The 13,762-nt window shown below is 41.0% G+C and overlaps 2 protein-coding genes across 2 annotated transcripts in view; both read right to left on the bottom strand.

Moving 5' to 3' along the window:
- Nucleotides 1-4,512: 4,512 nt before the first annotated feature.
- On the bottom strand, nucleotides 4,513-7,388 carry kcnk3b (potassium channel, subfamily K, member 3b). The gene is made up of 2 exons (XM_020604212.1): nucleotides 7,076-7,388; nucleotides 4,513-5,716 (listed from the first exon to the last, which is right to left on the bottom strand). Exons 1-2 carry the CDS (start codon nucleotides 7,356-7,358, stop codon nucleotides 4,830-4,832), a joined length of 1,170 nt encoding a protein of 389 aa, XP_020459868.1. The 5' UTR covers nucleotides 7,359-7,388; the 3' UTR covers nucleotides 4,513-4,829.
- A 678-nt stretch (nucleotides 7,389-8,066) lies between these two features.
- Nucleotides 8,067-13,762, bottom strand: part of ezra (ezrin a) — a 14,636-nt gene continuing 8,940 nt past the window's right edge. Inside the window, 6 exon segments of the mRNA XM_020604210.1 lie at nucleotides 8,067-9,053; nucleotides 9,624-9,878; nucleotides 11,087-11,179; nucleotides 11,728-11,888; nucleotides 13,473-13,603; nucleotides 13,718-13,762. The exon segment at nucleotides 13,718-13,762 is cut by the window's right edge and continues 80 nt beyond it. Coding sequence (XP_020459866.1) covers nucleotides 8,889-9,053; nucleotides 9,624-9,878; nucleotides 11,087-11,179; nucleotides 11,728-11,888; nucleotides 13,473-13,603; nucleotides 13,718-13,762 — 850 coding nt within the window. The 3' untranslated portion in view covers nucleotides 8,067-8,888.

Genomic DNA, 13,762 nt, shown 5'->3' with positions numbered 1-13,762 from the left:
TTGTGTACAGTCTGTCACATGGCTGGGATTTCAGCAACAAATGACAGAAAGTCACAAGGAAAAAAACCCACCTTCAGATATTCAGACAATAATTGATCTGTTTCAGGAGCAATCTTGAAATAAAATCTCATCAATCTCACTCGTGTACTGTTTCTTCAGGTGGTGGCAATGGTGGATATAAATAACTAAGGTACGTTTTTGAGGTACTTGTGTTTTTCCACTTTATGAACTTTTATACTTCACTACATTTCAGTGGGAAATATTTTACTTTGTCACTCCACTACAGTTGTTTGACAGCTTGACTTACTGGTTCCCTCACAGATTAACATATCACATTGAAAACGTATCAGTGGTTTGTAAAATACAATGCACTGCTAAAGTTTTAAACTAGTGGGTCCAAAGTGGCTTGATAATTTAAAAACAAACAAATAGAAAGTGTCTAGTCTAAAAGCAAATCTTAAAGTAAAACAAAGGATACAGGTTTGTGTAGCAGAACTTTTCTCTTTTTCTTTCCTGTCTCAAAAAAGCATCCCAGAGCTCATGAGATTTATGTCATAACCCTTTAGTGGGACCCAACCCCTATGTTGATAACTAAACAAGCTCACTATAAAATAGTTAGAGCAAACCTGACCTCAATCAGCTACAACAGCATGCGCCTTGATTTTTTTTAGACATTTCCCAATAAAATGCTGCATAAACACTGTTGCATCAGTCATAATAATCTGTTGTATACACAATAATATCAGTGAAGAGGATTGTTTGCATAGTGGATACTTTTACAATTTGCCATATTTCTTACTTAAGTAAAAGTCTGAATGCAGGATTTTTTAAAAACTTCTAATTAAGTATTTCTACATTGCTGTACTGTCACTTATACTGTAGTAATGCATCTGAGCAAGTCTTTCACCACCAGGTGTTGATTTCCTACATTTCCCAGAATGCCTTTTAGCTATCCAAACAGAAAAGTAAGAACTTCTGTTTGATGTAAACAGTGATGGAAACAGGGGAGGACATTTTCTAGTCCAGAATGGAGCTCTATGATCAGTTGATTGACAGAAAATTAAACAAATCAAATATTTTTTTCACCAATTAATATTTTTTAAAGAAAAACTGCAAACATTCACTACTTACTCTTTAGTTGCTCAAGTGTGATGAATGGATACTTTAATTTGTTACAGTACACTGAAGACTGACTATAGATATTGATCAAACAATACACCCTGGGCTGTCAAAAAATTAAACAACAATTTGTCACTAATTTATGACATTTTAAGAACAAGACAAGTATTTGATTAATCAAATATTTTGTGGTTAGTTGGGGCGACTGCTGGGGCAACTCTGCCTCCAAACAAGACGTGATTCCTTTTTGTATAGCTGCTAAACTGTTTAACAGTTTGAAGTTAAAACTTTGCAGATCAAAGAGCAAAAGCCCTTCCTTTCTGATTTGATTCAAAAACCTGCCATTGCCATCTGAGGGTTTTAAATCAAACATCTTTGGGGATCAAAACTCTGCCACAAATAAACTTAACATGACGTCACATCACGCTGCCTACAAAAAAAAATACACTGCTAAGCTATAAAATAGGTCCAGAAATACCAGTGATAGTATCTGAGGGTGGATTTTTTCCTTTTCTGCCAATCACACACCCTCAGTCTATTGTGGCATAATTATCTGTGACTGACAACCAACTCATTATCCATTCTCCAAACTCAGAAAACTCTGTCCCATCTGTCATCACAGCCTGCTTCTAAAATTAGTTTGCATCTACTGTTTGAGCCAGATGTGATTTGGACAGCTCTGCACGCTTCATTTCTGAATATTCAATTTGTTTTCTTTGACAGTCAGTGAGTTCTCTGAAGTCTCACAGTCCTTCAGGTCAAAAAGAGCAGAGTGGAGAGAAACACAGTCAAGTCATAGCACAAACATGAACTTTGACAGATAATCATGAATGACCTATTGCAGCTATTCTGTGTTTTGCTGCTGTTGACAAGGACCAAAATCTTAAGAGGTGACAGCATCTTGAATAGTAGGCCTAAAGCCATCTTTGTAAAATTATATGTAGGGAACACACTTGTTTCTTTTCCTGAAAGTTAGATGAACAGATTGATACCACTGACTGTGTGTTAAGCATGGAGCCAGAGCCACATAATGCACACACACACACATGGGTGTTGTTGTATTGATCTTCTCATCTACCTTGGAAAGAAAGCACATTTCTCAAATCTTAGACCATTCTTTTAAAGGTTGTGCCTCTGTCAAATGCTCCTCATTGCTTGGGGGTCACCACAGCAGATTACTGCAATATACATACATGATTTGGCACAGCTTCTACACCAGATGCCCTTCCTGATGCAACTCCCCCATTGGATCAGCACATAGAGTACACTAGTGCGTCCAGCCCAAGTGGCTGCATATAGAGATTCTCATGTGGTCTCCCATGCAAGTACTAACCAGGGCCAATCCTACTTAGCAGCAGAGATCAGGGATGACCAGGGTGGACGGGCTTGGACTACTTGTTAAAGTTACTCTACCTAATTTCTTTCAGCTGCTAGAGGGACTAGGGGGGGTCAGAACAAACATATTTCTTCTCTTGTTTTCCTAACTATGGATGCTAGGTTGTGAAAAACTGTACAAAATGCTGCCTCCAGTCCAAAGTTATTATTACATGACCAACAAGTACATTAGTCAGTCCAGTAGAAGGCTGGTTACTGCTAATGTGACACAAAGCACTAACGTTACAGAAAGCTCAAATTACTCTGAAGCGACAAATCATATTAATTCAATAAAAGGTAATATTACGACCATGCTAGGTCGCTAATGTTAACAAAGCAAACACAGCTTTAGACGTTAACACATCCAGAAGGCAGAACATCACATCCGAATCAAATCTGAGGCTGCCCTTAACCCCCCACCCCGTATCAAAAAACCAAACTGATGTTAACTCTAGTTTTTGTTCTTTGTCCCACCCTCTGTGCAACAGACGCCACCTCGTCACTCCGGCAGCCACTGCCTTTAGACTTTTAGCTGCCCAGAGCTCCTCCATGGCTTCCTGTTTGAAATTACATACTCAAGGTTCAAAAATGCTTTTATATCCTTGGCTATGTGGCAGGTGGGGCTAATTTATAGACTGTACTTTGACAACACAGGGTAGAGAAGCTGGAATAACAACTGAACGTCTGTAGGCAGCAGAGGGTCATGGAGGGGGGGGGTGTAGCTGACAAGACACCACGTCCTGTCCCATTTTCAGTGGAGTTATCACACAAATGTGCAAATCCTTAGTTAATGCACCTTTAAAAGTACCTGACAAGAATCTGGGATGGTTGATGTGTAGCTCGTGAAGGACTGATCAAAGCATTTAAACATTAAAACACAATGAAGCAGACTGGTACCAACTCTGAACTTACTTCTGGACCCTGCTGTGTCAAACAGTGACTGATGTAACCAGTCATCAGCTACATAGGTGGACAAAGTAACAGAAACGCCTTAAAGTACAGTAACCCCGCAGTAGATATCAGGTTGTAGCTCTTTCTGTTCCATTTTTTGAGACCATCAGAGGTGTTGATTTAGCCCGACAGTGATTTTTAAGGCAGTGCTTTGTAGTGTTGTTAAACAAATTCAGTGAAGTGTGTTTCAGTCAGTGCTGGTGAGTGTCTACTTTACTTCTTTGCTAATGCAGTTTCACCATGTTTGCGATATGTCAACGTGATTTTTTTGAACTTCTCCACTTGTGGTGTTACATAATTCAGCAGTGTTTGTGACTGATGCACCAGCAGTTTGGGCAGAGAGCACTGAAAATAACAGAGGCAGCTACACATGTGAGTCATATGAAGCTATCAGTGTTTGTCAGCCTTTGTAAAGTTCTGACAATCATGATTTGCTTTAATACGTCTTTAAGGCAACATAAGGCAGTTTACTGACTTGGTGCTGCATTAGTCAAAAATATTGATGGGAAAAGTTTAAAAAATCATCCAGACATACGCCTAAGACACGAAAACAACTGACAAACAACACTGCAAACTTTAAGAGGTTAGTGAGTTTAACCCAAACTTTAACCCTGAGGTGAATCAGCACCTCTGAGAATATTAATAAAACATAAAATTGGAATTCACTGCAGAGCTGTTGTGCAAGATGTTTCAGTTATTTTACTTTGCCAATTTATGGCGTGTGTTCACCCAGATGATGCCCTACACACCTGCATGACTCTTTGAAGCACACAGTATAAGACTCCATCCATCCATTAGTTATCTATACTGCTTATCTTGAACAGGGTCACAGGAGGCTGGAGCCAATCCCAGCTGACACTGGCTGAGAGGCGGGGTCCACCTAGGTCAGGTCACCAGTCTATCACAGGGCTGACATGTAGACAAACAACCACACTCACTCCTATGGGTAATTTAGAGTCTCCAGCCAACCTAAGCTGCATGTCTTTGGGTTGTGGGAGGAAGCCGGAGCACCCGGAGAGAACCCACTCAGGCACAGGAAGAATGTGCAGACTCCACACAGAAAGGGCCCGGGCAGCCGGGGCTCAAACCCGGGACCTTCTTGCTGTGAGGCAACAGCGGTTATCACTGCTCTACCGTGCCACCCCATTAAAAGACTCAAGTCAGAATACTGTGTGCTTCTCAAGTACATATTTGATTAAGACTTTGCTGTTTCCAGCATTGTATGTGCTCTTCCCTTTTGTGTGTCCTACTGTTGGTTTACTGGGATTATAGCACCACAAACATCTACTTGCAGTCATGTCTTTGCTGTGAGGACTGTCAAGTATCTGTTCTCCTCTTGGCAGTTTAGACATACTGTGCTTTCCTGAAATCTGCTGTACTGAAGGCTAGACGGAGCTGCGTCTTTTAAACACTCTGAACGGAGAGAGAATGTGTAGGCCCGTTGTTATGGAGCTTATGCTTGTGCACTGACGTGGACTGCAAACACAGCCTGTTGATCCGGGCTCCATGTAGTGAGGACAATTACTGTTCTGCTGCATGTATGCTTCAGAGAACGTCAGCTCCTGAGGGATCATGGTGGAGCCCTGCAGCTTCTCCTTGCTCCTGTACCACAGGCAAGAACAAATAGTCTGGAAATGCAGCACCTCAGTGTAGACACCTTTTAAATCTTTAGCCTTTGTCGTGTTGTCTGTTACAGGTGTGGAGGATGTTGAGGCTGACAAGGGAATTAAACGAGTCACCTCTCCCCTGGGTTTACTGACGGACATCAAGGCCTTCTGTTTGGCATCCCTCCACTCATCCTCAGTGTTCATCGTCAAGAAGCGAAGCACCACCAGGTTCAGGAATGCTCCAATCACTGTCAGGCCCATCAGGATGTAAATAAAGCAGAAAGCCACATAGCGTGGGTCATTCTGTAGAGCGTCATCCTTCTGCAGAGCTACATAGTCTCCAAACCCAATAGTAGTAAGTGTGATGAAGCAGAAATAGAAGGCATGGAGGAAGCTCCATCCCTCGCAGCTGGAAAACGCCACGGCCCCTATGCACAGGGTGCTCATGCAAGAGAAGAAGCCCACTGTCACCATGTTGGCCATGGAGACCTCAGTCTGATGCATTCCCAGGCACTTCTTGGCTTGGTGCAGCAGGTACCTGACGAACGTGTTGATCCGCTCGCCCAGGCTCTGGAACATGACCAGGGTGAGCGGGATACCCAGGAGAGCGTAGAACATGCAGAACACTTTCCCTGAGTCGGTGCTGGGCGCTGCATGGCCATAACCTGAAAGACACATTGGTTTTTCTACCTTAGACACTGTGCAGACATTGCCAAGTGGTATCTAAGAAGCTGTAGAGCAGTTTATGCTGTGGTCACTGGTAACTGACACCAAACTCCTCAGCTAATGTGATCATCTCAGAATTGCTACTTGTTTTAAATCTAAGGAAGACCAGCACACACTCCCACCAAATCCTTCAGTTAAAAGCAGGCCCAGTCACACTTTTCGACTTGACTTTAATGCCATAAATTAACAGCTATTTATTTATTTATTGCACCCACGTTGTTGTCATCTGAAATGCTGTAAACACTGGAAATAAATCAGAAAGACAGACAGTGGCCAAACTGTAATGACAATGAACCAGAGCTGCAAAAATGCCCCTGTGGCCTCAGCAGCTTGTGGGTTCTAGCATGTTGAGAAGGTATTTCCATTTTCCCAGTTTTCCATTTTCATACAATTTCACTCAAATTACACCTTCCACAAAAACTAAGTTTTTAAGGCAGATATTCTTTTACTCAAAAGATGAAGAACTAAAGAAAAAGAAAGTTTCTGTCTCACAAAAATGATATCCCTGACATTTAACCTTTAATCAGTTCTTTTTTCAAGGGTGTCCTGGCAAAGAAAGGCAGCAAAACAATCAGACAAACAACAGAAGACAGAGCACCAATATATAGAAATGTGACAAAAAAATTATGTATACTAGTTTTGTTACAATCAGAAATAAAATCTCATAGTGGAAACAAATTAACGGCACAATAAAATAACACCAGCACTCCTTAAAACCGTAAAAATAACTAAGACCAATTTGGAACAACAAATTAATGAGTGAAGAATTGTGGATGAGAGCTTGAAACAGCATTTAGACTTTAATGAAAGATGATTTACAGAAAATATGTTCAATAGATATAATAAATTCAGTTCAAATGTTCCGTCACACCCATAAACAAATATGTGGTATATTCTGAAGGCTGTGCTAACAGACTGTGGAGCAATTAGAACAAGAACTACAATTTTAAAAAGTTATATAAAGGATAAAATGCTAATTTATAAGATATAAATAATACAACTATTAAATCCTAAATGACTAATATCACATACATTGGTCCAGAATATGCAGTGTTTAGTAGGCTGTATAAAATACAAAATCTACAACAAAAGTTATAAAAAAAATAAAAAAAGACTGGTTTTACAGACTGGGGGCTGGGTTTTCCTCACAGGGGTTAATGCGGATTCATGACCTCAGTGTCCCTAAAATCCTGGCTACGGCCCTGCACGGAGCATCTTTCAGTGAAATGCATTTGGTTCCAGCCTCATCAACAGGACGATTTCATCATTAAATATATTAGAAAGTGAATACCGCTCACCAATCGTTGTAATCACAGTGATGGCGAAGTAAAATGACCCGGAAAATCTCCACTGAACCCCTGCTTTGTGAGGTTTGAGCTGTAAAATGACGTGTTCCAGCTCCTCGAAGTTCTCTTTGGTCAAGTTATATTTGCGCATGAGTTCGTACTTTCTGGCGTCGAGCTTCCGCTTGTGACTCTTCTCCTGTTTCGACTCCAGGGTCTCGAAAACGGCCGCTCCGACCACCAGGTAGGCGAGGATGCTGATAATGAGGGCCAGAGTCCTGGCGTTTTGTCTCTTCATGATAAAAAAAAATCTTTGAGTGCAGGTGGGAGCTGAGACTCTGCGACCTTCTCCTGACAGACTCCGGATCCAACAGAGGGGACTTTGGAGACGAAGCTGTTCTCTCAGCACCACCCCCACATCACAGTTGGGTTGCTACTGTATTTGGACTATTTGTCACCGGCTTATATTTAGATTCTGCTGAAAAGAAACACAGGGCAATCCCACAGCCTGTCAGAGGCGGCTTCTTGGAGTAGCAGCTCTAATAAGGAGCTCACCTTTCTGGAGTTTTTACGCACGCACACACCTTCTTTCCCTGAGGCCGAAATAAAGAGTCTGTCTTTTCCCCATCGGCTGCGGTTCAGTCAATATCAAGTAGTTCCTAACGTCGTCAAATATGACTTAGAATATGATTCGTGTGTTCATTGACAGAAAAAATATTTACCTAGTGACAATTTAAACAGAGTAGCTCCGCTGGCTTCACAAGTTGTCTAGCAACCTAATAACCATCCTTTCCCTGAGTCAATATTTAAATGGCACATCCTTTTCAGGGTGTTCAGGCCTCAGGACTCTTCAGCTCAAACACAACTATAGGAACAAAACTGTTAGCAGTCAAATGAAGGAGAGCTATTGTGAAAATAAATTACAATGTCATTTTATTGATCATTTTTTATCTCCTACCTGAATATAAGGCTGCATCAGGTGAAGGTCTGTTAATGCTGGGGCAGGGGCAGGCTGAAAAACTGCAAGGTGTTTGGATATGAATTCAGTAGGTACAGCATGGGCATAAACAAACCCAGTTTAAGGGGGATTATAAAAGTAAGGTATTAAATGTCATATTTATACAAGTTTTTAAAAATCTCATATCTTGCTCCACCCTCTGGTTTCAGCTTTTTAAATGTGAGGATTTTGTGTTCATCTCTATTTTATATTTTGAACTATTCAGAGGCATGAAGTTACCCTGAGCTCTGGCAACGTGTACTGGACATTTTTAATACTTACACACAAAATGATTCATTGGAAAATAATCAATTGAATAAGGCATAATTGTTGCTGCAATAAAGTTGCAACTCTATAAGACAGGACATTTGCTACACACAATTTAACCAGTTTATGTTGGTAGAATAGTGAAACTGCTGAGCTGTATTGGAATAATGTTTTTGGTCATTTATTGTAACCCATTCAATTCAATGGGAAAGTGTGTCCAGACTTTTGATCGGTAGTGTATAATTTTTATGGTTCACCTCCTATACAAGCTTTGTTCATATAGGCCATATACTGGAAACACTAATAATATACACGTGGTCATCCAGAATGGCATTTTAATGGGACTTAACAGGACTTTGGAGATGTTTCAGGACTACAGAGAAAACAAAAACAAAGTTAAACTGATAAAATAAAACCCACAATGAGCCCAAGACACAGCTCTGTGGTTTTTCTGGGCTTTTAAGATCAAGTGTGGCTACAATTACATTACACTTTAAATTAAAAGACGCTGAATATGGACAGAGAAATGAGGTATCTGGGAGAGATGTTCAGGTCTCTGGGTCTCTACAAGGCCTCAAACTCATCGATCCTCTGCTTGGTGTTGCCCTGACGGATCTGTCGCAGGGTCTTGTACTTGTCGCGGCCGGCTCGAATGTTGTCGGCATGGAGCAGATCATTCTGGGTCTTCTTGTTCTCAACCCGGGCGTCTTCGAGCTCTGACCTCAGGTCCTGAGGAGGCAGCAAATTTCAGTTACTCAAGTACAAGGCCGTACAGTCTGTCTCACAGACTTTATCCACTTTACAGGTGAAAGTCCAGCTCTATATGCCACCAGACAGGAACATTTCTTCCAAAGCATTACAGGACTTCTTGAGTGCTGTTGTTTATGTTAAGATAGATCCAGTTTGGATATACATACTGTAAATAAACAGTGGCTGCCATTTAAATTTAAATCTACATTTAGCCACATATGAAGCGTCATAATATACTGTGAGAAAACCACACATTTTGTCTGTTAAAGAACTTGTGCAGTAATTTTTCTCTTGCATAATCCATAATTTAAACTTCATCTCATTTTGTTTCTGTAATATAATCTAATCATATCACATAATGAATATACCATAGGTTCTTCATTAAAGTGAGTGCACATACTGAATGCACTGTAATTTTCTAAAGCTGTTATTAAATCATGGACATATTTTAGGTGGTGCAACATCCACTGGCCTTGTAATTCAGGTGAATATCCAACTTTTATTTATTTTTCTGAAGATGTCCACCTGCTGCCGGGGTCCTGGACTCACCTTCAGCTGCTTCTGCAGGCGTTCGTTCTTCTCGGCCTCGGTGAGCCGCTCCTCCTCCTGACAGTGGTCGGTGATGCCCTGCGTCTGCAGCTCGGCGCTGTAGGTGCTGTTCTCTTCGCTGTGGTCATGGTCGCTCTCCTTGTCCGAGGAGGAGGAGGAGGAGGAGGAAACAGCTGCAGGAGCTGAGTTAGTAGTGCTCATCACATTGTGCAGCTCCTCCTTCGTCTTCTCCAGGTTCTCCTCCACTTCCTTGGCCTGGGAACAAGTTTAACAGGGAAATTGCTTTGTAACCAAAGGCTATTTAAAAAGCTCTTTTTTTGTCCCCAGCCAGGTTTTAAAAAGTCACCAAAAATATAACCATACTCTAGGTTAGGATGGATACCAGGGCCGTTCACTGTGATATGGTTTCATTGGATGATATTGAAACCATGCATCATCTGATCTAAACAAACATAGTGAATGTATTGACATTTTCACAGTATCAGTGCATCACATGTTGTCATGTGGAGCTGGACTCTGATCTCAGGTCTTTGTTTTATAATGACTTGCACATGTCTTTGTCTTTTCCACAGATGTTAGCTTGATTTATTCCTACAGAATGGGTCATTTATTCAAGGATTAATGCCACATATACAAGTAATGTGTGGTGAACTGCAGTGTGACATACTCCTGGGGTTGTGCTAAAAGACAATTGTGAAACAAGGACCGGAAAAAGGATAAAACAAAATGTAGATACAGTACAGTGGACTTTGATGCCAGCCTGTCTTCACCTAATACATCCACAAATGTCAGACCCCATGAGCTCTGTGAGAACAGTGTTCCCCCTACATGTGACGATGTTAGTGCTCATTATTCACATATTTTGGCCATGCCCTTCCTTGAATAGACAGAGATTTTTAACACTACATAAGACATTCCTGATCCTTCTCTCTCTCCTTCTACATCTAAGAAAGGCATCATAGCATTTGTCCCTTTTCTTCAAGGACTGATACTCGAGTCTAAGTATCGTCCCTCTCATCTTCGCTGGACTGCAGATGTTTCTTTTAATTTCCTTAAACTGTAAATCATTAAAGCCCTCATTCAATGAGGTCTGGAGGGCGTGGCCCCTTTTTATCAACATGTTAATAAAAGGATGAAGAAAATGTACACATACTGTATGTACAAAACAATGTGACAAAAACATAGTGCGTGACATTTACTGTGCAGTGGTCAAGCAGTGCAATTTTATTATTAACAACTGCTTGTATTTGCTTACAACTACATCATAGTGTGTAATAAAAGATTTCATAAATATTATATACTGCCTATAAATGTTACACCAGATGAACTAAAGTGTTTCCAAATTTCCTGTAATGTTAACTATAATGTTAACTATAGCCCAGATGGTATGTGCTGACATTTTCCAGGTGATCCCTGTGACTTCAAGGAGCCGTGCATCCTCTGATGCCGTGTTGGAAACTCACCTTGCAGTGCCATGTCTCAGCCTCTTCCTCCTTCATTCTCTTGGCCTCCTCCAGCAGAGCGATCTTGGCACTGTACTCGGCCAGCTCTGCAGCCTGAAAGGGAGGGAGGAGGCACAAACCATGCCGTCAAACAAACCCAAGACGAGATACCTGTTCACTTGGCAACCTCAGTGATCTGGACATGCTTTCATTTCATGAACGAATGAACAAGAAAGTGAAGGTAAAATCAAACATCCCTGCTTAAATGCAAAGTGAAAAAAAACCCACATAGTACTTTTAATTTCAGGGCATTTATGTAAAAGCTGTTTTTCTGCTTAATTTACAAACACAGGTTTCACATTAAACATCTGATGAGCTCATAAAATATATGAGAAACATAAAAATGTCCTTATTTTGGTTCAGTGACAATATTTGACACTTTCTGTAGAGTTTTAGTGCGAGTAAAGGTTTTATTGAATTTTCCCATCCAGCAGAAGGAATTTGATCCCAGACAAGGAGGAAAATCCCCCAAACTTACTAAAGGATTTGTTCAAATTGTAGTTAAAGTCGCTAATATGTGTTTATTCTGAATCCAGGAGCTTTAGCTGTCACAACTTTTTCTCACGGGAAGGACTTTAGTACTTCTTGCACCGTGCACTCACCAGATGCTCCTGGCTCTTTAACTGGTCCTCTGCCTGCCTGGCCAGCTCCTCCTTGGCTATTATGGCCTCCATCCTCTCAGCCTCCAGCCGGGCCGCCTCCCGCTCCACCTTCCTCCTCTCCTCCTCCAGCCTCATGGCCCGGTCCAGCTGCTCCTGAAGCTCTGCAAGGCAAAGTCGTTGAAACACGGGGAAAATCAATCAATGGCGTTATAAGAAATGAAGTGATTTTTGCTTCTCAGGTTGTTTCATATGAAGAATTTTTAAAGCTCTAAAGATGTAAAATACCAAGTATTTCACAAGTTAAAAGCAAAAACAGTTAGTCAAAAGTCATAATTTTTAAAAACAGATTTTTTTTTTCTTTTTATCATCTGGGAACTTTAGACTTTCAGAGACACTCTTCATCTTCCAGCTCCTTGATGCCAGAATTTATAAACGCTCTGAGCTGCATGTTTATGATGAAAAACAGTACAGAAAGGACCAACTGTGATATCAGACAGCCCAAAATATATACAGTTTAAATATATTTAAAAGGTTATTGCATGGGAGTCAGGAAACATTCAAAGAGTTGAAGCTCCTGTTCATTTCTCACCCTGACACAATCAATGTATTAAGAGAATCAGCAAGCAAATACAAACAGATGCCATTAAGTTACTGCTAAACTGAAAAACATTACATGCAAAACCTGAGTGAGAAAAAAAGAAAATTAACACCACTCACAAATATAACATTTTCTCTGTATGTCAAGCAAATAAACTGCAGAGGGCAGTAAAGCCAAGGTATGTGTAAAGTTTTAAATCTGTAATGCAACATACAAATGAGACTGTTAGTCGATTATGTTGTCTTAAGGGCTGTCGAGCAATTAAAAAATGTATCTAAATTAATTGCATACATCAATTTTGGCTGTGAAAGTATTTAAAAGCATTTCAATTCAAATGAATTTTGGCAGATGAGTGAATCAGCAAGGGACCTGTACACCTCACGGGTCAAAAGGTCACACCCTGGACACAAACTGTTTGAACTGCTCCCCTGCAGATGAGTCTACAGGTCACTGTACACCAAAACAACCAGACACAAGGTCAGTTTCTTCCCCAGGGCCGTCACTATAATGAACACTTAACCCTCTGTATATATCAGTCTGTATCAGTTTCATCCTAGTTAATGCAAAATGAATGATGCTTCCAGTCACTGTCGATGAACTGTGCACTAACACTGAGGTAACTATGATTACTGAGGCCCAGCCCGATCAGCACAATATATTTGGCTCCTACATCTCCTTTTGTTCTCTTTTGCGTCTGAACGCCTGGTCGAGTGTGGCCTGACAAGCAGCAGTGGCTGTGCAAGCTCAGACCTCCGGGTTCACTGCTAAATGCTTTGCGTTGAGGTGATGTTTCAGGCTTGTACTCCGATGGTACTGGAGAAAGAGAATGATGCTCTTCTCAACAGTTTCATCTGGGTGTTTTTTTAACTGTAAATGTTCCATTTATGGGTCCAAGCAGCGTCTTCTCGTCTGCCTCCATCATGTTACACTGTGGCCGGAACGGTTTGACTGACGCACCGAATCAAAGGGCGCCACAGGACGTGGTTAATCAGTGTTCATTTTTTAAGTGTTTTTTTTTCTGTGATCAATCAATTGAAATGAACACGTTATTTTCACAGCCCTAGTTGTCATAGTTGTCTGTAGCACTATATAAGTGAAAGTCTGTACTGAGGAGAATACGGCCATTCTGTTAAATCCTCTGACTCGCCTTTTTCTGCTCGCTTGGTCGTTTCTTCAAACTTGAGGAGCTTCATCATCAGCTCCTGTTTTTCTGTCTCCATCTGCTCCTTCTCTTTCTCCATGGCCTCCCTCTTCTTCTTCTCATCCTCCAGCTGATCCCTGAAATACACAAAAACAAGACCTATTATGCTCTTCGTCTTAGGCCTTTATCACAACAAATGTCACTTTTGTAATTGAGCGGTGTATCCAGCTAATGAAACAACCCTTCACTACCTCTCCATCTTCTTCTGCAGCCTCTCCTCTTTGGCCTGAGCCTTC

This window comes from Monopterus albus, unplaced genomic scaffold (assembly GCF_001952655.1).
Source record: "Monopterus albus unplaced genomic scaffold, M_albus_1.0 scaffold64.1, whole genome shotgun sequence".
Taxonomy (NCBI): Eukaryota; Metazoa; Chordata; class Actinopteri; order Synbranchiformes; family Synbranchidae; genus Monopterus; species Monopterus albus.
This window is presented reverse-complemented; position numbering and strand designations above follow the sequence as displayed.